The 21,878-nt window shown below is 32.9% G+C and overlaps 1 protein-coding gene across 20 annotated transcripts in view; it reads left to right on the plus strand.

Moving 5' to 3' along the window:
• The window catches only part of bt (projectin protein bent), a 276,654-nt gene that overhangs the window by 3,666 nt on the left and 251,110 nt on the right, over positions 1-21,878 (plus strand). For 16 of the 20 annotated variants that reach the window (XM_017609685.1, XM_017609690.1, XM_017609703.1 and 13 more), the window contains exon 2: positions 10,097-10,706. In XM_017609685.1, coding sequence (XP_017465174.1) covers positions 10,394-10,706 — 313 coding nt within the window. In that variant the 5' untranslated portion in view covers positions 10,097-10,393. Of the gene's footprint in view, positions 1-10,096; positions 10,707-14,209; positions 14,232-21,878 lie in introns of all 20 variants that reach the window. The other 4 variants (XM_017609687.1, XM_017609704.1, XM_017609702.1 and 1 more) reach the window with 1 other exon arrangement.

Here is a 21,878-nt window from a genome sequence, read left to right on the forward strand (position 1 = left end):
TTGAAATTTCAATATTTCGAAATTTAAGGACGCTAATTTACTTAAAATGTATACACCCCGGCTTATCATGTAGCGGTAGCTTTCGGAAAGGTGGAAAACATATATTTAATACTTGCGCCGGGTATTTAATTATCGGCTCCGCCCGAACTTAGACTTTCATACTTCTTTATTTTAGTTTTTGCATGTACTATAAGATATATCATTGCCAAAAAAAATATAGAACTTTTTTTTCGAGTGGCTTTTTTTGCAGAGAATGCCTCATATGTGTTGTGAGGATCTACACTCAAACGATTCCTGCATAACTTACTTAACTAGATCCTTAGATTTGGCCTGTAGTTGATTTAAAAACTATTGGAATACTACAAAGGCAAATCTCAAAAATTGCTTCTTAGGAGTCTTAGTGAACCAACCAATAATTTTTTTTTCCATTTTTGTCGTTTGAGCGTCCCATAGGAAGTTTACTCCTTCTGATAGCCAGGCAGCTATAGCATCGTATCAAAACGTGCCTAAGCTATTTAGTTAAATAATGGAAAAAACAGCTAAGCTCGTTGAATAAATTGGCCAACTCTCTTGCCTGTGTTACCGCCTATAGGCAGCAATGACACTGGGATACCAGCAAAAATATAACATTTTCACATTAAATTAATCCCCTTTCAATTTATGTAAATAAAACCTTTGTCAAACTGAAGGAAACCCTTTTCAAATCAAATGAAACCGTTGTGCAACTGAATAAAACCTTTTTTTAAATTACATGCAACCTTTTGCAAATTGAATGAAACCTTTTGCAAATTGAATGAAACCCTTTTAAATGTGAATGAAACTACTTTCAAATTGAATGAAACAAAGAATTTTGGAGTTCATATCGAACACTTTGGTGCAGCTAATGTTAAACACTTTACATCTTAACAAGAATGATAGAATACAAGATTGCGCCGATGGGGCTGAGAGCAGCCGAGTGTGACGTCGTAAAATATTGATAATGACAGAGTAAGTAAAGAAGTATTTCGAAAGAAGCGATTATGTGGTATGAAATAATGCTGCAAGGAATAGGTAGAATTGCACCTAAATACTCTTCGCCGTTTTAAACTGGAACTTATACTCGGTACAAGTACACCATTTAAGGTACATTTGGAACTTACATAGCTAAATACCTTATCGGGAAATTGTTTATTGTAGAGAACGCAAGCAAACAATAGCAAACATATCGGTATCGTTTAGTTTCGCTCATACAAGGTAACGAAGCACAATTGATTCAAATCACTCGGAAACATTTTGCGGTAACCTTACTCTGCTAGCGTTTTCGATAGCTAAGGCCCCGTCTCCACAGCAAAACACTGATGTCGTGATAACCATGAATATATATTTCCATATATTTCCAATGGAGACCGCAAATTTCTCATGGGCTGCAATATATGTCAGCGCTTATTGGTTGACATCTATTGCAGGCAATTTGATAGTTTGACAGCCATATTTTCATTTGAAAGAAAGCGTGCTGGTGGTAACATCGATGAAATTTTGATATTAAATCAAAATAAAAATCTACTCCCTATGGATTATTTATGATTATTTTTTTGGAAATTATTTAGCAAGTTTTTTAAAGATTTAAATATTTTTAAACACCGAAATTTGGAGAATTTTGTCTGGTGGCGTCAAGCGGAAAATGCTTATTTCACGACATCAAAGTGCCCACACACAAAAACTTGTAATCATATTGCTTGTCAAAATGACAGTTGGTAGGCCATCGGTGTTTGCCTGTGGAGTTCTGCGGTTACGCAAACCAAACAATTGAATCAGGTATGGGTAGAGACTTAGCAGCTGTGATCGGACTTAAAAAGAATTCTGTGTGGTAGAATCTGGAAAAAAATGTGGTAGATTTAAAAAAAATGTTGTAGATCTTAGGTTTTGGTTCAAATTTTGCACAAAAATTAAAAAAATTCTGCCAGGTTTCACCTAAATTGCAAACTTTTTAATTATACTCTAAAAAAAATTAATTTTAGTATAACAAAGTGCAAGATTGAAGTTGCTAAAAATTGCGTTGAGTTTTGGCAATTTTTTTCCTTGACAGTGTAGAGCAGTTCCTTCCATATCAAGATATTTTTCGAGCATACATTTTTTTGCAGCCTTGCCGAGTGCTGCCAACTTTCCTTTTTATCACATCACGATGTAGCGAACAAATGTGGCACGTTACGGAAACCGCTACTTGGGATTTGCCGATTTTGACAATTCTCAAGTAAATGTAAACAACGCCTCAAAAACTTTAGATGCACTTAAATTTGCTAACACTTTCACAAAAAACAGCCGTTTTTTAACATTTGCGCTATTAATTCTTTTTATAAATCATATATTTGGAAATTTAACATAATGCAACAACGTTTCCTGTCGAAAAATTTATTATTGAGAAAATTTACTATTTTACAGTTTGTTTTATCCTCCCATTCGGTTTTGTTTACTTTTACTTGAGAAATTTCGTCGCCGCCGGGAATGTGGAATCTTGTATTATATCACTCTTGTTACCATATAATTTTTCTGCTCTTAAAATTAAGAAAATCATGTCGAGCAAAAATAAAAATTAGGTACTCAAAAACGCGAATATGTGGTAGATGCTCAAAAAGGTGGCAGATCTATTACAATGTGGTAGACGTCCGATCACTGCTTAGCAGGTGCTAAAAGAGCGTAAGCATGGCTTGTACGTATACAAGCGAGAGCGTAATGATGAGAACGCGATAGCATGCAAAATACATTGGATACACTAAAGCTGAAATTAGTCAAGAACGTAAACCTACCGGTACGTAAACCCGAGTCAGCTGACATGATCTGTCTTACCAGAGCGCCATGTAAATGAAAACTCAACACCGCAGAATTTTTCTGTAGTTGTAGCCCGTAGCGCAGAAATCTTCGGAATTTAGATTTTTCCGTGTCAGCTGATTTCTTCCTTCTATAGATGGTTGCCACTTCGTCAGTTTTGCAGATGGTAAAAAAGTTATAATTTCCTATTCAAAATACGTTTAAACTATTTGAAATTTATTAATGAATAAGGTTTTTTGTTGAAAACTAAGTAGCTTATATTTAGCTACGATCTATTATAGCACGAAAAATAGTAGTTGAAAAGGTAAGTTTATGAAAAAGCATTGATCAGTGGCAACACTGTAGTAAGCAACACTGAGGGCTCCAGTAATCGACAAAATTCTGCGTACACAGACTGCGGTTAAGTATACGTTCTGCGTTCTTGACTAATTTCAGCTTTACACATACCCACTTTTAGCTCACGCTTGTTTTTGGTAGTACCCGCCTCTGAATTGAATGCAGAGAAGTAGGGAAACAAGCAAAACATAAAGTTAGTGCTCACATCACAAAACCAAACCATTCGTTTAGTGATCCCCTAGTATACATAAATACAGTGGCGTAGCCAGGATTTCGCAAAGGGGGGCAGGGGGATGAAACAAAACTTCAACGATAGCTTTAAGGTGAGCCCCTCAATGGCTAGAAGCGTCGCCTGTGTGTAATTTTTCATACATACATGAGCCCTTCTTACCGTTATACATATATTTCTTGTATAGCGATCGGTTTTATGAAGGTTTTGTAAGACAGTACTCGTAGAATGTGCTTTTTATAAGGGTTTTATAATGCTCTTAATAAAGAACATATATTCTAAAAGAGGTTCATAAGGCTGTGCGTATAGACATATTTGTATAGGACTCTTTTTTATCCTGTTTTCTTTTCCATTGCATGATTAGTACAAATCCTCTACAAATTTACGCTTTTAGATCTCTATAAGTTTCTTCATTCTGAATCATCAACGAGCAAATTTATACACTTCTATAAGAAATTGCGTATTCTCTTTTCGAAGTAGAGTTTGTCTTCATAAAGATCATAAATACTATTCAGTAGCGTGGGCCGAAAATCCGCTTTTTTCGAATTTTGAGTGGTAGTAGCAAAAATATGGTTCATTATGCTCTAAAAACAATCTTTGTGAAAAATTACAATTTTTGGTCAATATCTTACGCTCGCCCAAGTCCATCAAAGTTCAATGTGCCCAAAAACTAAAAATTAATAAATACATTAATTAATATATTTGTTTTCCTAAAATTGCAAGTATTTTCGAAAGTATTCGTTTTTAGAGCATCATGAACCATATTTTTGCAATTACCAATCAAAATTCTTAAAAAGCGGATATTCGGTCCACGCTACTATTTCAGTCATACCATTTCGTATTTTGCTAGATAATAAAAAATGCTTTGTGTTGAAGTTTTATACTTATACATATATGTACATTTTTTGTGTAGATTAACTACTCTTCCTCTTGTCGAAGTTGGATTCCTCTTCACAAAGATCATTAGTAATCTTTAACTATAGCAGTCTGGAACTTTAGTAGATAACACAGACCTGCGATGTTATCTCCCTTAAAAAATGAATTAGAAATTTTAGTAGGTATTAGGTACTAAGCTACGAAAAAAATAAATAAAAAATTCCATCACGTAAATTTTCCGAGAATATTCATTTTTGATTTTCTTTAATATTACAGCATATTACTAGCATCNTGAGGCGAAAAATATATGTCACATTTTTAAAACACAAAACTTAAAACATCGACGGCTAAGCTTTTTACGCCAAACTTTTAATTCAGAAACTGGCAATAGAGNGTTTTTGCATTTCAGCTGACGATATGTAAAATAGTTTATTTGTGGTAATGGCATCATTTTTATTTTTATCGCTCCNTACACATACCCACTTTTAGCTCACGCTTGTTTTTGGTAGTACCCGCCTCTGAATTGAATGCAGAGAAGTAGGGAAACAAGCAAAACATAAAGTTAGTGCTCACATCACAAAACCAAACCATTCGTTTAGTGATCCCCTAGTATACATAAATACAGTGGCGTAGCCAGGATTTCGCAAAGGGGGGCAGGGGGATGAAACAAAACTTCAACGATAGCTTTAAGGTGAGCCCCTCAATGGCTAGAAGCGTCGCCTGTGTGTAATTTTTCATACATACATGAGCCCTTCTTACCGTTATACATATATTTCTTGTATAGCGATCGGTTTTATGAAGGTTTTGTAAGACAGTACTCGTAGAATGTGCTTTTTATAAGGGTTTTATAATGCTCTTAATAAAGAACATATATTCTAAAAGAGGTTCATAAGGCTGTGCGTATAGACATATTTGTATAGGACTCTTTTTTATCCTGTTTTCTTTTCCATTGCATGATTAGTACAAATCCTCTACAAATTTACGCTTTTAGATCTCTATAAGTTTCTTCATTCTGAATCATCAACGAGCAAATTTATACACTTCTATAAGAAATTGCGTATTCTCTTTTCGAAGTAGAGTTTGTCTTCATAAAGATCATAAATACTATTCAGTAGCGTGGGCCGAAAATCCGCTTTTTTCGAATTTTGAGTGGTAGTAGCAAAAATATGGTTCATTATGCTCTAAAAACAATCTTTGTGAAAAATTACAATTTTTGGTCAATATCTTACGCTCGCCCAAGTCCATCAAAGTTCAATGTGCCCAAAAACTAAAAATTAATAAATACATTAATTAATATATTTGTTTTCCTAAAATTGCAAGTATTTTCGAAAGTATTCGTTTTTAGAGCATCATGAACCATATTTTTGCAATTACCAATCAAAATTCTTAAAAAGCGGATATTCGGTCCACGCTACTATTTCAGTCATACCATTTCGTATTTTGCTAGATAATAAAAAATGCTTTGTGTTGAAGTTTTATACTTATACATATATGTACATTTTTTGTGTAGATTAACTACTCTTCCTCTTGTCGAAGTTGGATTCCTCTTCACAAAGATCATTAGTAATCTTTAACTATAGCAGTCTGGAACTTTAGTAGATAACACAGACCTGCGATGTTATCTCCCTTAAAAAATGAATTAGAAATTTTAGTAGGTATTAGGTACTAAGCTACGAAAAAAATAAATAAAAAATTCCATCACGTAAATTTTCCGAGAATATTCATTTTTGATTTTCTTTAATATTACAGCATATTACTAGCATCAGCTTCCAATTTCCATACGTCTTTCTGATTTACTGAGAGTTTTATATAAATTTACTCAATTCATAAAAGAGTTAGCATTATCAAACTCTCCAAGTACATTATTCTGAACTTTAATAAACAAATTGGTTTTTATAAGTGTCTTTGGATAGAAATCTGGTTGTAGCGCATCATTTTTTAATATTTTTAATGAGAAAAAAAAACAAGTTCGAAAGGCAAAAATTAAAATTTTCGTTTTCTTATGAGAAGCCTTTTCATGGCAGGAACACACTCGGAGGTTCGCCTTTGCCTGTCGAGAAGCGTTCGCTGTTAGAAAACGCCTTTTCTAAATNCAAAAAAATCGATGACAAATAACCAAACAAGCAAGAAGCACAAAAAGTGTTCCACCGTCTCATCTTCTTCAAGGCAAGATGGGCAAATGGACTTGTCATTTACGCCTATCACANGCATCATTTTTTAATATTTTTAATGAGAAAAAAAAACAAGTTCGAAAGGCAAAAATTAAAATTTTCGTTTTCTTATGAGAAGCCTTTTCATGGCAGGAACACACTCGGAGGTTCGCCTTTGCCTGTCGAGAAGCGTTCGCTGTTAGAAAACGCCTTTTCTAAATTACATGTTGCTCGGGCCACGGATCGAACTAGATCCTACGAAGTAGTAGTACGCACCTTTAACTAATCAGTTACAAATGTTCATAAAATTACGTTCAGAAAAAATTTCGAAAAAATTAGACAACGTCCTGAAATTGTTATTCAATTGATTCCTAAATTCAATTGATTTCTCAAATTATTTCTGTTTCGTATGACATTTCTCATGAAATGCTTAGTCAGTGTCAGAGATAAGGTCTACTCAAGGTGCCTTTTAAATATTTTATGAACTCATTTTGTAGACTACTATTCTTATAGTACAANTCATTGAAAAGATATAAATCTCTGCCGCCAGCAATTTTCGCCGCGCCCCAGTCATTGTCTTACCAGCATCCGGTTCTTTTTAGTCTGCAGGTGGCCTTTAAGGCTTCCCANGGAGCTTCCCAAACTCTTTTTTCTCATAGACCCCTTTCAAAAATTTACTGGTTTCGGTGGACCCCCTGCTGATACATTTCTAAATATTCCCAAAGCTCGTAAAAAATTAAATGTGAAAATCAGATCTAACAATGTAAATTTGCATCGCCGGTGAATTCAAAAANCAGCAAGTTGTCTGCAATGTCGTCTGCTCAGTGAGAGCAAAATATTAGATAGACCTTGTGAGATTGAAGGNGAAAAGTAAAATATTTTCTTGTGTTCTATTTATAAAAATAATGTGACACTTGTCGGTTTTAAAAAATAGAGCTCGTAAATACATCAAAATACTCCCTCGCTCGGAATAGTTATATTTTTTAAGAGCACTGCGAGTGCTATAGGGATGGGTAAATTCGATATTCGAAGCTTCGATATTCGAAATTTAATCGAATTTTAGCTCCAAAATGGCGAATTTTTGNGGGTGGGAGTGCTAAACTGGTTGGGGACCGAGGAATGCCTGGTCTGAGCCAACTCTGGCCAAATGATCAGATGTCTCATAACCAGGTACTCCAGAGTGACCTGGCACCCAGAGTAAAACAACCTCGTTATGTTCACCATCATATTTTAGTCGAGATTTGCATTGACGAACTAGTTTGGAAGTACTTAAATAGAGGGCTGGTCAATGCCTTAAGTGCAGCTTGGTTGTCACTGCAGTCATGTAAACTCCTTCCCCTCCACTTATGTTCAACCACGTAGTCCATGGCTTTGAGTACTGCAATTACCTCAGCCTGGAAGACCGAAGCAGATTCCTTTACAGAAAAGTGAAGCTTATCTCCATTAACCTCGAAAAAGACCCCGGATCATGACCCAGAGTCAGTTTTGGAGCCATAAGTGAAGATTAGACAATGTGTGAGTCAGCGATGGAATCAAACCAGCATTCAGTCTTAGGGAACTCAACATTATAGAATCTCTTCAGCAAAGGTAATGGTGGCGTACTATCCTGTATCATTGAAAAGATATAAATCTCTGCCGCCAGCAATTTTCGCCGCGCCCCAGTCATTGTCTTACCAGCATCCGGTTCTTTTTAGTCTGCAGGTGGCCTTTAAGGCTTCCCAAAGTATGAAAACGCAAAGTGACGGTAAGTGCAGCAGTGCGTCAATAGCACTATACACCACTCAAAAAAATTAAAGTTAAATAAAGAGGCTATCAAGCAACCATTTTGGTTCTTTACATCGAAACCAGATAAATTTTCGTGGACCCCCATTTACAACTCATGGACCCCCATATTCTTTTCAAGTCACCGTGGACCCCCGTCGAGTCTTCCGTGGACCCCTGGGGGTTCAGCTGAACCACTTTGGGAATCACTGCTATAGATCAACAGTTCACACTATGAAGATCCGCCCGTTGGAGCCCTTTTGGTCATATAAGAGTTTAATATATATTTTATAGAGCAAAATGTAAGAGTATTTGCTCTTCAGTTTTGCGCAAGTACACCATTATAAAACTCTTATAAAACTTTTGTGTTATCTGGCTGCACACCGGCTATAAGAAGTCGGCTTTTTATGGACAGGAGAAAGAAGGGAGTAGAATTTTACCTCTGCAATTTCAGCCCGAGAAAATCGCTTGAAGCTAGTTTCTTCGTCTAAAAAGCCTGGTGTATTTTTGCATGTTGCGCTTTTTATACGGCCTGTGTACAGGCTAAATATTTACATGCAGAACGGATAATCTCAAATATTTATAAAAATGTATTTTGTCATAGGTCTGATATAAAAAATGACAAATCAGAAGGATAAAATAGCATTGTTATTAAATCAAAAGTAAACAAAAACGTAGAGGTTTATTGACGAAGGGGGGATCTATCCCCCAATCCCCGACCTAAGTACCTAAAAAAGCTGAAATTTTTCGTGAGGTACTTAAGCAGGTTTTACTGTAGTTCGTTTAAAGCATTCTTCTTCTAGCTTATTTGACCCAAAATGTTTCAATATTTTCGATCAAATTTCAACAGCTGCCACTGCCTATATACATAGATATATATTTTCCCTTTGTCATGTATTTAAATATCTCTCGAAATAAGCGAAAAAAATAAAGGATATTCCGAAAATGTGCACAAACACTATCACTTTTGAAGTATATGCTGAAAATGGCAACACTGATCATAGGACGTGGTATTTTGTAGACATAAATACACACACACACACACACAATGTACAGAAGTCTACTGAAGCAGTTGAACCATTCTGCTAACTTCATAGGCAACATTAATTTACTGAGAACTTAATTAATTTATGTGTTGATAAATAAAATAATTCGGATTTCAAATATCTGCTGGCTGATTCACTTCTATGAAAATGGCCCACTATTTTACCATTCTGTAACAATTCTAGAGATGCGAAACAACAACAAAATTTTAACAACTGTCTTGAAATAATGTAACTTCACGACAAATACAACACCTTGTGAATTGCCTAATAGTTCGCCATTTCCGGCCGAAGCCGAAGAAAGCCGAATACTGAAGCCATGCCGAACCTTCGGACGGACACTAATACATACACAACAAACTAACTCTTAGATAAGTAAACGTCGATACTGAATACTATCTATCAGTATCAATTTAAACCACTTACTTTTGGTGTTGGTTGATTTTTCCGAAAGGGTGTAAGATGATTTATTTTGGAACGAATTCCCGTCATCCCTTGTCAGAACGAAAAATGACACTGAAGATGGCACAACGCGGAAACCAGTTTGCCTGCAAACCAAGCTTGACAAGGTATGACGGAAATTCGTTCAAAAATAAATCATTTACTTGAGCTTTCCTTGATAAATAAACGACCCAGAGTGTATAACAAAGGCTTCTACGCCGCAAATGCACTCGACGGTTTCTTATTCCTGACACAAAATCATGTATCCGGAAAATTCCGTTTCCGTAAGCCAGGTTTAAGTTAGAATTTTTTTTCTTTTCTGCAGTGGTTATGCAAATCGTCTATGTCATTTACTTTAAAAACGATTTGAATTTAGAACAGCTTACATCTTTTTTTGTTGAATATTCTTCGAAATGTGCCAGTTTTAATCGAAATTCTTCAATTAATCTTTTCAGGCTACGATAGCGTCGTTACCAGAGACTGAGAGAGCGTATATTTTAAGTGTAATCTAATAATTATCTTTAGTTAAGGTCAAACCGAATTTACATAGTATACGGCAGTCTGAAGTTTTTTACCTGCCCCATATAGAGATCAAAAAAGGATAACTAACGAGAAAAGTAGTGGAACCTCAATTTGCCAAAGCTAAAAATTCCAAACGTTTTATATTCAGTATTGCACACCATTCTCAGAGGCACATGGATTTTAACTAATACTGAATCGTGAAGGTGTTTGTGTTAATTTAATCCCTCAGCATGGGAGTTGCTGAAGAATTCGCTCCCAGCTTCGTTCAGAAGCCACAACTTCGTCAAGAAGATGATGGAAACCGACTAATTTTTGAATGCCAACTACTTTCATCACCTAAGCCTGATATCGAGTGGTTTCGTAGTGATAATTTGCTCACAGAGAATGAGCGAACTAAATTTAAAACTCAACCAATTGGCGACAACAAGTTCACAGTTATATTAGAACTCGACGATGTTATTGAAACAGACGCTGGACTATACAAAGTTAAGGCCAAAAATAAATCAGGCGAAGTTTCAGCATCAATCAACTTAAATTTCAGACGTAAGTATGCGAACCTAGTTTTCTTTAGGGAATTTTATGTAAGGAATTCTCTAGTTTTTTTAATGATTTCTCAAAAAAAAAAGATGCAATGAAGTGCATTAGAATATATTTGAATGGCCTTACTGCAGACTGAAAACTAATAGTTTCTTTCATGGTGATAAAGATCGAATGTTTTTTGTATGAACAGAAAAAGAAGAAGATACATAGACCCATAAAAAGTTATACCAAAATGATTGGGATGCGAGCTAAGTCAGTTTAGCTATGTCCCTATGTATATTTAAACCCTAACTAGTCCCTTTTTTTTTACAAATTTACGATTAAAATTTGGTACGCGTGTTATTGAGTCAATTATTTCAGAAACTCATCAAGCGCCAAAATACACCAAAATGGTTCAGGAACGAAATATTCTTCTTTGGAAGTAAGTGTACCGATTAGTGCAGGAACCATTGTAGTAAGGCTGGAATGAAATGCAAGAGTTTTTATCAGGGACCGAAAATAACAGTTATTTTTTTTTTTAAGTCAACTTGGCCAAGTATTTTTTAAGCTTGAAAAAGTCATTTCCTGATAATAACCAAACCGCTAATCCAAATTAAACAAGTTTCGTACCAAATGAAAGAGGACTAAAATAGCTTTAAAACTGAAATGTCTAAACGAGGAAAGCCATATGTTGAAAAATGCTTCAATAAAAAATTTTATTTAATTACCGTAGAACAAACCTTGGTTCAGGTATATGAATTTTTTATATTAAATTATAAAAGAAAGTTAGAGGTTGTAACCTTCCTCTTTCATTTGATACCAAATTTGTTTAATTTGGATAAGCGGTTTGTTTATTATCAGAGAATGACTTTTATTTTAAACTTAAAAAATATTTGGGCAAGTTGACTTAAAAAAAATAACTGTTATTTTCGCTGCCTGGATTTTGTATGTTTTTATGGTTTTTGTATTTTTTTATCAGGGACGGTTATCATTAGGAGTTAAATAATTGAAACCAGCATTTAATCATTATCTTATGGTTTTTATTTTTTCACTTAAAAGTAATGATTATTTATGAAACTTAAAAGGTCCTACAGACGCAACTAACTTAAACTTTGACCAGAAAGTTTTTGGACTTATTCCTTTTATTGGGGTGCCGCTACCTCTAAAAAGCATACGCCAGAAATCACGCTGGTATAGCTTTTGAGTTTTTTGAATAATAATTATTCTTAATTGAAAAAATAAAGCTCAATAATAACACTGGTTTACAGCAAAAATGTTCTATTGATGCCACTATCCAGAAACAGAATAAACAGTTATTGATGAAAACTGTAATGGAAAAATTCACTATGAAGGAAATGTTCTACAACTAAGTGATACATACCCATCGATTTCTTTTTTATTTGCAATTTTTATGCAAAATTAAAAAAAAATAACAATTATTTTTGATATTTATATTATAAATCCAAAACACCATTAATTTTTGATTTTTATATTATATGTCTTAGATAACAGTTATTGAAGACTTTTATTTATAAAAGTCATCAATATAAATCAGTCACCGACTTTTACCTTTTAAATCATTCGTATAAAAGTCATTAACATTTTTCGCAGTTAAGAAGGTGTTGGGAAACAAAAGTTTAGTACGACTTATAAAAATGACTTTTATAAGTATGATTTAAAAAATAAAGGTCAGTGACTGATTTTTATTTATGACTTTCGATAACTGTTATGTAGGACATAAAATTTAAAAATCAAAAATAACTGTAATTTGCAGATTATTTAGATAAATATCAAAAATAATTGTAATAATAAAAGTTAAAAACTAATTGTTAAAGAGCGATTTTTTGAATAAAAGTTGTAACTTTTACGGCCCCTGCCACTATTCAATTCGTATGAAGAATTGCTCGGTGATTCCGAAAATCGAGATACTTTCTTTTCTATGGAAAAATTTTCGAGATATCTTACGAACCAATTAAATAATGGTAACACAGATATAGAAAATGAAAGCTAATACAATTCTCCATAAGCTGTATATACATCGCTTTTCGTTAGCCGTGATAGCCGTGATTAATTAATAATTTCTGACACCTCTTGCTTTCAATGCAAACACTCTACCTACTGAGGTGTACGTGGCGTATCAGTAGCACTCTTTTCTGCTCATATTTTATACAAAAAATCCTTGCGCATTTTCATTTGACCAATCATTACTTTCTTATTTATCCATCGATTTTCTTCGTTGGTAGCTTAATTTCTTTCTAAGGCTTTTACACAAGTGCAAAACATTTACACAGAAACTGTTATTGTTAAAGTTTGACTTTTTTCCATTTTTTCATAAAAAAAAAAAATCTGGAATGATTACTTAATTTCTTAGAAACTATCAGGGCTATCGAAAAGTGATGTATATATGGTTTATGGAGAATTTTATTAGCTTTCATTTGCCGTAACTCGTATTACGATTATTCCATTGGTTCATAAGACATACGTGATTAAGTCGAACCACTCTTTTTTATAAGCCGAATAACGGTAAATTTCAAATATCTCGAAACCGTATTCATAAAGAATAAAATTAACTAGATTTTTGGAATCAGCAAACGATTCTACATACAAATTGGATAATGGCGACTAGAGAACAAAAACAAATTAAAAATCATAAAATAAAAAAAATAAAAATCAAGTAATAATAATTTCCTATGAGCTTTATTGGTTTAGCTCGAAAAATAAAAATCGTTGTAAATTACAATAGAACGTACGACAAAAATACGTGAGTATAGTTAAAACTGTTTTACGATGATTAAAACTTTTTGATTTTTTTTGGTTAAAATATAAAAAATAGTGATTATTTTCGGTTCCTTTTTTATAGTTTTTGATGAGTTTATTTTTTGTATGTTCTTCGTTTAAAATTTAAAATAACTTAACATCCCCCTTTAATTCAATGATAATTTCATTTTCTAATAAACCCAAAAACAACGAATAATTATAAAGTTTACCGCGGAAACCCCGTTAAGTGAACGAGTTAAAATTAAATTTAAATTTGCAATTAAAATTATGAAAGCGATTTGTTTTCATTAAAGTACTCGTTGTTCTAATTATTTTCAATAAAAAATGTGTATAATAAACCCAAACGCCTACCTAGTACGAAAGTTTATTTGAGTTTTCTCTAAAAAGCACTTTTGGCACTTGATGGGTTTCTGAAATAATTATTTATATTATAATTATAATTATAATCAATTATATCAATTAGATTATAATCAATTGCAAAATTAGATTAAACTTACGTTTTCTTATATAATGAAAGAAAGATTATTTGCTTTTTTTGATGTTCTTGCTAAAGCAGTTTGTGCATGCATTCAAAGTTTAGTTTGTGTGGTGGTCTAAAAAATGCTTATTTAATGCATTTTTCAAGTTTAAAATGTGTCCATGAGGCCCTTCTGTAAAAATTACAACGATTTACGTTTATGTATATTATATAGAAACATGAAAATATAATAATAAAATTTTTCTTTTATCTTCTTTTTGGATATAAAAAGCTGCTGACGAACCAAAAGAAAAGTAAGAAATATTCACTTTAATTTTGTTTAGATTTCCGTTTTTTTATGGCTGACTCACTTCACCTGCTTTTTAACATTTTCGGCTTTTATCTGCTGTAATTTATGCATAGTCTTTTCTCTTACAGCATTTTCTAGTTTATAAAAATCGCGACGATTTCTTGAATTTTTGTTGTGAACAAAAACAAAAATGTTGCAACCTCAAGTTTAAGAAGACCTAAATGTTCATGAAAATTTGTTGAACTTTTCTAAAGCTTTTATAAGGCTTGAAATTTAAGCTAAATTACTTTAAAAAATTTCTTTTTGATGCAGAGGAGATCCTATAGCATCTAGATCAGTGTCGGTCAGACTCACAGAATAACATATTGCGCGTGTGTTGAAAGCTCAAAAATCTCATCGTTGCAACAAATTTTGCAAACATAACACTGCTTTATTTTTGTTATAAAGACAACACGCATGATATGTATGTATGTACAATGTTATAATACGTATATCAGTAGTAAATTTTATAGTATTATTGTTCCGTAAGTAAGTAAAATAAAACGCACACACATTTATGGGGAAATCTTTTGAGATACGGACATTTTACGTATTGGTATATTGTTGCGGCTGCACTGCCAAGTGCGGTTTCTATACCTTCCTTAATACTACTTATATATCGTCGTCTCAGAAAACGGATGTCGAATGTTACAAAACACGTTTTTGAGAAAATTGACTTTGAAGTTTAAGGTTGAATTAATCCGAAACTGTGAGGTAGATTTTTGTAATTTTTGAAGGAGACGTAGTTGGTGTTATTAGTTTTGATTTTCCATATTTTTACATTTAATATCTCTTAACGTTAATGATAAAATTGACTTTTCATTCCGTATACATTTGTCGTAAGTAGCGTTTATTCACCACTTTGTTTTGTCCCTAGAAAATACGACAATAGCAAAGTATCTATCAACGACGATGGTATAATTTGATGAAAAAAACCAGACATATTTATTAAATAATGATTACTTATTAGAAAAACATAACAAAAACATATTCATGTATTTAATAAAAAAAATCTGTACATCTCTTATGCTGTAAATATGTTACGAACATACGTTTCCCTTATATAAAAACAAAAAACAATACTTAAATTCAGTCTTTTGTACATTTTTATTTCTTTCATTTCATTGGAGACTCAGTGCAAGCTAAAATTTAAAATTTTAAAATTAGTTACTTAGTTTAATTTCCAATTTTAATTGTGTCATTATAGTAGAGGACCATCGAATTGTCGTAAGTTCAAAGTTTTGCGACACATACGACAAATGTTTTATGATTAAAAAAAAGTACGTTTGTATGGGAATTTGAGGTATGTGACGCATTTTCAGCACATACAGCAAAAGGCATACCCAATCATTAATATTATGTAACATACGACAAAATGCATACGAAATATCTCAAAAACTAAGGGAGATATAAAAAAATGGATTGCAGAAATCAAAAGAGCATGCCCAACTTTGTAATTCTGCATCAAAATCCCAAAATCGTGAATTTGCACATTCGTCATCCGTTTTNAGGTATGTGACGCATTTTCAGCACATACAGCAAAAGGCATACCCAATCATTAATATTATGTAACATACGACAAAATGCATACGAAATATCTCAAAAACTAAGGGAGATATAAAAAAATGGATTGCAGAAATCAAAAGAGCATGCCCAACTTTGTAATTCTGCATCAAAATCCCAAAATCGTGAATTTGCACATTCGTCATCCGTTTTCTGAGGCGACGATATGTAAATATCAGTAAATAGTTATTCATAAAAAAACTAATTGTTTAAATAACTAATTTACTTGCTAAAATCGAGAAAATTAGGAAATGTCTTGAGAAAACGCGTGACCAGTGCGTCGTTTTTTACTCAATAATGGTTTATCGTTGGGCACAACCAATCATCAATGACAAAAAATTTCTTAAGCCCTGGTGCAATATTTTGTGTTGTGTATTTGATTCTGTGTAAAAAATGCTCACCTTAAAAATTATTTTAATGGTCAGCACTGGATAATCCTTTCTAATATAAATGCGAATGGTTTGTTTCTTACGCTTTCACTCTTTAACTTCTCAACCGATCACAACAAAATTTAGCAGACTTGTGTCATTCAGCTCAACTTAAATTATAAGACGTGCGTGACTCCTCCTATACAAACGGAACTTTTCATACGGTATACCTCTGGAAGTATTTGTGGTAAAGTACTGGAACTTTGATATGGAGATACATGAAATCAATACTATACGAAAGTGTCATAACGGGTTTTTAGAGATAGTTGCATGATCTACACCTATTTTTATAATAAATGAAAAATAGTAAAATAAATTTATGTGACATTTGACCTTGAATAATTTTTTTACAGAACTGGGATCGATAAGAACTTTTCTCATTTCATTCATAATGAGGTTCGTAACATTCGTACCAATTTTCAGCTTCATGCGAGTTATTGCAACCTTGAAAATCTAACTTGACCGGGCTAGTAGGAAACAATTTTAAAGATATGGTTTAAATAGAGTAGCAATTAAAAAATATTAGTTACACGGGTTATAATAATCTCAAATTAGGTTGACAAGTGTTCATTTATGGAAAAAACGTAGTGCTACTATGTTGAAACAATTTTTTTTATTGAAAAATCCCATAAAACTAACAAAACTTTGTAACATGAAAACAATTGTGAATATTTAAAATATCACCGTATACTAAATTTTGTAAGTGACTGTAATTAATTTAATAATAATTAGAATGGAAATGTATAAAAAAGGTTATTTCTTATTTATATATACATTAGACATCACCAAAAAAAGTTGCGGTTTTCCGCCGGGATTACAAAGTTTATTATATTTTAAGACGTCCACCAAAATATTTTGGAAAAATATTAAGAGTTAAGCGAGCTGGACCGATTTTAAAATACCTCCAAAAATGAAGTTTTTTATGAATAAAAATAGTTTCTTAAAGAACTTTTTGAAAAAAGTACCCTCAGATGACAAATTAGATTAAGCTTAAAAATCTGCATAAAAATATTTAAAAATCTATTCAACGGAACCGTAAGAATGAGTTTTTTGATGCTGTTTTTTTACTTGCTTCAAAGATTGATTTACGAAAAACTTGAATAACTGGGCCAAAATGTTCTGATTTAGACTTATGGGATCTCAGTAGAAAAGTATTTTCACACTGGTTTTATTTCCGGCCAAAAAAACGTAATTCGTGTCCCGTCTTGTTTTTTCGAATACCAACACATCTTAATTCAACTTTGAATGACGTTCGTTCATCCTACCTTTCTCTTCCATCCTTTGAATGAGTTTATTAGCAAAGAAATAAAAAGGGTGAGAAAATACCTTTCCATTGACACCTCTTAAGTCTAACTCGGAAGAGTTTAGGTTCAGTTTTTCAAGTTTTTCCTATACCAATCTTTGAAAAAAGTTAAAAAACAGCATCAAAAATCTCATCATTACGATTCCGTTCAACATTTTTTTTTTCTTTTAAATATTTTTATGCAAATATTTTAAGCTTAAACCGTTTTGTTATTTGAGGGGAATTTTTAAAAAAAAATTTTTAAGAAACTATTTTTATTCATAAAAAACTCCTACCTACATACCTACACGTACATAAGTGTACGCATTAATTTTGTAATGAATTTCAGTTGTATAAAAAAATTAAGGAAAGGTAAAATATACTTTTTTTATTTTAACACTTAAGAAAATGTGAAAATTTTCAGTGTTGCGCCCTCTTGCGGAAGTTGTAAGAAAAATATAAGTCCAGAAATGGATTTCTCAAAACAAAAAAACCCCTATAGCATATTTTTATGCAAAATTTAAGCAGTTCTTTACGACACTACAGCAAAATGTTATGTTAAAGAAACCTATTTTCGCAATTTGGCAAACTCCAAATTGATTTTAGGCCCATAGTTTCTTCGGCAAATTGACCCCCCTTAGCACATACATACATATATGTATATTAGGGTGCCCATCGAAAATGATTTTTTTGGAAATTTAAAGACCCTACCCCGTAATTTTATTCGTTTTTATGAGAAATATTATTGCCTATTTTTATAGATTTCTTAAGGGTCATTTAGAGATCGCGACCTGTCGAATTAGGTCAGAAAATACGATTTTGCAGATTTATGAGTTTTTGAATGAATATTTCTGCCTCGATTTAAAAGAGTGAATCTGATCTGAGAAAAGGAAATATAGGCCTTTAAAGTGGTATATAATAATCTATTGTCGGACCTGGCTTGTTGGGATTTTTTATCGGGTAAAATAAAAAAACACATATTTATCTTAATTTTTTAAATTTTGACCATCGATAATTTCCAAAATTTCAAAATATCTAAAACTAAATCTATTTCTAAATAAACTGATAGCTCATTTATTGCAATCGAATAAAAATTATCGAAGTTGGGCGACTTTTCTTAAATACTGCCTTTAGTTTATATTGTGTTTCAGTTTTTTTTGAGCAGTGTGGCTAAGGAATTCATCAATATTTATTCAAAATTGATATAAACAATCGCTCTTTATCAAAAATTTGTTTTTTTAAAAAAAATTAGGAAAATGGGGGTGGCACTTATATCATATATGTGTATCTCAAAAACTACTTTACCGATCTTGACCAAATTTGGTACACACATTGCGCTTCTTAAGCGCCATAATGAAAATTTTTGAAATCGGGCAAAAACCACGGGTACCATTAACGTAACGGTAATTTCAAAAAACTCAAAGCTAGCTATATTTTAGGGGGTTTTGTCCGATTCCGAAAATATTCAAGACGGAACTTAAGGAGGCTAAGAACAATGTGTATACCAAATTTGGTCGAGATCGGTCGAGTAGTTTTTGAGATACACATATATGATATAAGTGGGCGGAGCCACCCCCATTTTCCAAAAATTTGAATAAATATTTAAATATAAATATTGATGAATTCCTTAGCCACACTGCTAAAAAAATCTAAAGGTCCGGTACATACACAATATAAATTAAAGGTCGTATTTAAGAAAAGTCCCCTTACTTCGACAATTTTTACGCGATTGCAATAAATGATCTATCAGTTTATTTAAAAATAGACTTAATTTAGTTTTTAGTTTTTACAGTGCTACATATTTTGAAATTGTGGAAGTTATCTATGGTCAAAATTTAAAAAATTAAGAGAAATATGTTTTTTTTTATTACCCGATAAAAAATCCCAACAGGCCAAGTCCGACGATAGACTATTATATACCATTTTAAAGGCTTATAAATTCTCTTCTCAGATCATATTCGCTCTTTGAAATCGAAGCAAACCTAATCATTCACAAACTCATACAGGCTAACCTAATATTCGCGGCTTGCGTTTTGGTACGCATGCCGTTGAATTTGTTTTTTTGCGTCACCCGAAATTGACTTGCATGCGTTTGCATTTGATTTCATTGAGCGAAACGTCAAATCAAAATGTCACGCATAACAAAAAGTGGAAATTGAGTTAGCTTCATACGCACGCCGTTCAATTTCGGTTGATCTCATACAAGTTGCATGTGCATGAGAAATTTTTGACAGTAAATTGGCGGCGTGCGTGAATATTAGGTTAGCCTGATAAGCAGGCATGGGCAGAGACTTAGCAGGTGCTAAAAGAGCGTAAGCATCGCGTGTACGTATACAAGCGAGAGCGTAACGATGAGAACGCGACAGCTTGCAAAATGAATTGGATACACTAACGGTTAGTGACTAACCCATTCTCACTTTTAGCTCACGCTTGCTTGTGGTAGTGCCCACCCCTGCTCATAAGTCTACAAAATCGTATTTTCTGACCTAAATCGACAGATCGTGACCTATAAATGACCTTTAAAAAATCTATAAAAAATTGCAATAATATTTCTCATAAAAACGAATAAAATTAGGGGGTAGGGTCTTGAAATTTCCAAAAAAAGCATTTTAAATGGGCACCCTAATGTATGTATATGGGTCAATCCATGCACAATTTACGCTAAACTTTTTTTTCCGCTAAAATTATTTTTCTTTGCAGTCTTTGGGCAAAAATATGATACACGTATTTTTTTATTTTCATTTGACACATACAGTTTCCGAGATATATTTTTTGAACTTTAAGCATGCCTTAAAAGGAATTTTTAATATATGCTTCCGCGCAAACAAGCATTTTAATAAAAAACAAGTAAGAGCAGCGCTGTCTTCGGCTATGCCGAAGGCTTCATACCTTTCATGAACATCTGCAAATTTTACTTTCACAGATTATTGCTTTTGAATACATCTGCATACATCGATAGAGGAGTTACATACCTATATAAAAAAATCGCATCTGAACAATCAGAGGTATGGAAGATGTACCTTATATTAGCACCAATCTAAGTGATTTTCACTGCTATGTGATCGTATGTAAACCGGTAACACAATTTATTGGGTTTAGTTTCCTACATAAAGGAGATATATCGCAAAAACTGGTATCTGGAGAATCAGTGGTATAGGAGATAAAGCTTATACAGCATAGATTTTGACGATTTTCTCAGTAGACTTTGTATTATTATTTATAAAATATCTTACGAAATTTATCGGTTTTAGCTGTTCAAATAAAGGAGTTTTACAGTAAAATCCCATATCTGAACAATCAGATGTATGGAAGATATATGTTGTAGTCATCCGATCCTTGTTATTTTCACTGTAAGTATTCTGTTAATAATGAGTGAAAATGGTGCGAAATTTCATGTTCCTAGCTGCATAAATGGAGGAGTTATGATAAAAGACCTCATATCTGAACAATCAGTTGTATGGGGGCTGCAGGTTATAGTGACCCGATCTTTGTTATTTTCACTGTAAGTCTTCTGTTGATAATGAGTGAAAACAGCGCGAAATTTCATGGTCCTAGCTACATAAATGGAGGAGTTATAACGAAAAATTTCATATCTGAACAATCAGTTGTATGGGAGCTATATGTTATAGTGGTCCGATTCTTCCGGTTCCGACAAATGATTAATACATTATAAAAATACACCCACCTACCAAATTTTATCCGGATATCTCGAAAACTGAGAGACTAGATTGCATACAAACAGACGGACAGACGGAAATGGCTAAATCGATTCAGCTCGACGTTCTGATCATATAAGTATACATTTTAATGGGTCTATCTCTTTTTATTCTTCTTACAAACATCGGACCAAAGTTATAATACCATTTCATGCTCGTGAAAGGCATAAAAAACCTAATCATCGTACCATTTATGACTTTTTCTTGGCTTTTATACGAGGATTACGAGAAGTCGATGCAATTATTTTTTAATACAAAAAAGTGGATATTAAAAAATAATAACAACTTAATTTTTTTTTTTAAATTTAGTAATAATTTTTTTTTTAATTTGCTTTTTTTTTGAAAACTGTTCTTCAAATACTTAAGTAAAACCTGTAAAAATTTTAGAATGAGTATTTTAAAATTACGCTTGTAATCAAATTTTAAGCAACTGCGAAAGCGCTAAAAACGCGCGCTCTCCTTGGCGTGCACCACCTATCTACATATGTATGTACTCGTGTAACTGACCGTCTCCACAGGATAAAATTTATTGCTGCCCAGCTGTCATTTTGGTCGCTAGATATAAGTTATATCCATCGGCGTAGCCTGAATGAAATTTAGGGGGGGGGGGGGGGGGGGCTCGA

The sequence above is a fragment of the Rhagoletis zephyria genome, unplaced genomic scaffold (genome assembly GCF_001687245.7).
Source record: "Rhagoletis zephyria isolate East Lansing unplaced genomic scaffold, Rhagoletis_zephyria_1.1 Rzeph_scaffold_00248, whole genome shotgun sequence".
Lineage (NCBI taxonomy): Eukaryota > Metazoa > Arthropoda > Insecta > Diptera > Tephritidae > Rhagoletis > Rhagoletis zephyria.